The sequence below is a fragment of the Nanorana parkeri genome, unplaced genomic scaffold (genome assembly GCF_000935625.1).
Source record: "Nanorana parkeri isolate BGI_ZX_2015 unplaced genomic scaffold, ASM93562v1 scaffold419, whole genome shotgun sequence".
Taxonomy (NCBI): domain Eukaryota; kingdom Metazoa; phylum Chordata; class Amphibia; order Anura; family Dicroglossidae; genus Nanorana; species Nanorana parkeri.
The window spans coordinates 81,665-84,930 of record NW_017306687.1 but is presented as its reverse complement, the minus strand read 5'-3'; the positions used below and the strand labels follow the sequence as shown (position 1 = coordinate 84,930).

At 46.9% G+C, this 3,266-nt stretch overlaps 1 protein-coding gene across 1 annotated transcript in view; it reads right to left on the bottom strand.

The window, feature by feature from the left end:
* Nucleotides 1–3,266, bottom strand: part of MATN3 (matrilin 3) — a 27,161-nt gene that overhangs the window by 6,621 nt on the left and 17,274 nt on the right. The window contains exon 3 of the mRNA XM_018559885.1: nucleotides 2,637–2,759. Coding sequence (XP_018415387.1) covers nucleotides 2,637–2,759 — 123 coding nt within the window. The remainder of the gene's footprint in view (nucleotides 1–2,636; nucleotides 2,760–3,266) is intronic.

Below are 3,266 nucleotides of genomic sequence, written 5' to 3'. Positions count from 1 at the left end.
GTTCGCTCACCTCTCGATCCTGTCACGGCTCTCTGCCGTGACAGGGAAGGGGCTGGATTCCCCCCTCCCCGCTCCGATCCTCCAGCGCTGACTGGCGGAACGGACGGGGGAGGAGCGGTTACAGCTGGCTCTGCCTCTAGATAGGCAGAGCCAGCTGTCACTCGCGCAGCTGGGCGGATCCAGACATAATTGTCGGGATCCGTTTCAGCTGCGGCGTCTCAGTATACCGCGAGCTGTAGCTGGCGGTATACTGAGCTTAGGGTGACGGGAGGACGCTAGTTTGTGTCCTCCCGTTACCCTAAGGAGAACTATGGGGAAAAGCCTTAACCCCATAGTTCTCCTTTAATTTTGTAGCCCTTCGCTGAAATCTCTCCAGCTCGATGTAGTCTTTCCTGAGAGTTGGTGACCAAAACTGCACCGCATACTCAAGATGAGGCCGAACCAGTGATTTATACAGTGGTAGTATTACTTTTTTTATCCCTTGCCGCGATCCCTCTTTTAATGCACGCTTGTATCCAGTTTGCTCTGCTGGCTGCTGCTTGGCATTGCTTTTGATTGCCAAATCTGTGATCTACGAGCACCCCCAGGTCTTTTTCCATGGTCAACTTCCCTAATGTAGCACCCCCCGACTAGTAGTTTGCGCACACATTCTTTGCTCCCATGTGCAAAACCCTACATTTTTCAACATTAAATCACATTTGCCATCTTGTAGCCCAGGCCTCAATTGTTAAGGTTCTGTTGAAGTGCAGTGTCTGCTGTTCGGAAACTACTGCTCTACACAGTTTTGCATCATCTGCAAAAACCGAAATCAAAATTTGTAGTCCAATCTCTATGTCCTGGATGAACAAGATGAACGTGATCGGTCCCAGGATTGAACCCTGAGGCACCTCACTCACAACTTTTGCCCAATTAGAAAATGACCAGTGGCGTAACAATCACCATAGCGACCAAGGCGGTCGCTATGGGGCCCGGGGCACAGTGGGGCCCGGCCAGATGCCGTGCGGGCCGCCTGGGTCGCTATGGGATCTTCTGCTGCTGGCTTTCACTGGCATCTGAAGACGAACACGGCGCTGTTCAGATCATCTGTGCAGCGGCGCGTTCGTCTCCACAGTCAATGAGAGCCAGCAGCAGCGGGGGAGCAGGCTGGACCCGGTGTTCTATCAACGTCGCGAGCCTCTGACGTCACCGGCAGTGGAGGAGGAGGCGGGCCCGTGCTCGGCAGCAGGGGAGGAGGCGGCCTCGCTGACGAAGAAGGAGGCGGGGCCCGGTGACGGAGGAGGTAAGGAGTCTATGGTGGGCTCTGCAGGGTCACCCTCAGGTGGGATCTCGAGTGGGCTCTGCAAGGGGTATAACTAGAAATCACGGGGCCCCATACAAAATGTTGCTATGGGGCCCTGTGATTTCTAGTTACGCCCCTGAAAATGACCCATTTATTACTACATGTTATAGTTCTATAAACTGTCTGATTTTTGCACTGGAGTAAAAACTGCCACATGGAGTATGAGCTTTCCAGCTATGAAGCCATCAGATTACAGTAAAATGGGAATACAACTGGTTCTGATCCAAGAATTATTTAAGGAGCTCTGCGGCTACAGATGATGTAGTTTGGGAATGGGAATTGGCTGATGTGATGATAACAAGGCTTCACTAAAGAATACTAAAAGGGTACGTAAACTGTAACAATGAACTTCCTTTATTTGGCCCCCGTTAAATATGCAATTGAGAGTATTCTGTTATATCTGTATTATTTCTGTGGCCCTCTCCTAGGGTGGCAACACTGTTCCACCAAAGAGACAGTTGAGTAAGTAAGAGTAGTCACCTAGGACAGGAAGTTTGTTACTGGCAGAATCATCAGGTGAAAAACAAAGGCAAAAAGCCTGAAAACTAATGCAGCCACCACATCTAAAGGCCAGTAAGCTGCAATATTTACATTATTATTTTTGGGTTTGAGAGATAGACCATGAGTCATAGTCTCTTCATGGTAAGGGGAAAATCTCTTAGACAGTTGTCACCGGAACATACATCACTTCTGGAAGATTTCTCTTTTATCTCCTGTTCTGGTGGAAACTTGAAACTTTTAGATTTCCCAGCACTTCCTGTCCTGATAACAATGGTCACCAACACAAAGAGAGAGGAGAAAAAGCATGCTTGGCTTTAGAAACATCATAAGGGCTTACGTCATGTTCGCATTAGACGGGCTTTGCAATCCCATACAATTCTATGGCACTGCAAAATATTTTTGAAGGAGGTCAACTGCAGGCAAAATACACCTGTCAGTACATTCTGAATGATCTCAGAAGCAGCACAATCTGATGTCAAACTGATGCCATCAACACAATCCCAAGCCCACTGACAAGAGCCCAAGCTCAGTGACACAAGCCCATGGGCCCAAGCTCTTTGACACCAGACCAAGCCCGTTGTCAAGAGCCCAAGCCCTTTGACATAAGCCAAGCCCACTGACACAAGCCCAAGCCCTTTGACACAAGCCCACTGATACAAACCCAAGTCCATGGACCCAAGCCCAAACCTATTGACACATACCCTTAATAAAATGTAGTGAGATTTAGGTCAGATTCTAGTTTGTGCAAATTGATTTGTTTGTTCATTCCTATCGCCCTTTAAAATGAATTTCTTACGTGAACAGGTCTTCTTGTCAGGATTGAGAATGTAGCCATTGCGGCACTTGCATTGGTATGATGTAGCCGTTGCTACACATATGTGTTCACAGTCGTGTCTTCCAGGAGCACAAAAGTCTACACCTAAAAAATAGAAAGTGATAGATTGACAATCTTATGGTGATAGGAACACAATGTTTATATAATACGACAAAATACATTGATTTAAAACACATTGATACATAACAACTGTAGATTGCTTGAGATACATATATATCTTCAAAATACAATTATTACAACCAATGTGTTATAAGTTTACACTGTTCAGTTATTTTGCACTTTCAGCACCAGCCCCAAAATGGGTTCTTCATAGGCAAATATTGACAATGAGCTCCAGAGAGATGAAGTGGGAATTTCAACTCACAGCAACATCACCTTTGGTCCCCCTGTGCCAGGCAGGGCACCTGGCACAGGGGGACCAAAGGTATAATTTAATCAATGCATGTTCATATTTTTTTCAAAAGCTTTGTCTCTTTATATAGATTATAATTATATATGTACATGTGGGTAGCAGGGGCGTATCTGCCGCGAGGCAAACAAGGCGTTTACTTTGCCGCGAGGCAAACAAGGCGAGCCGGTACTTTGTGGCCG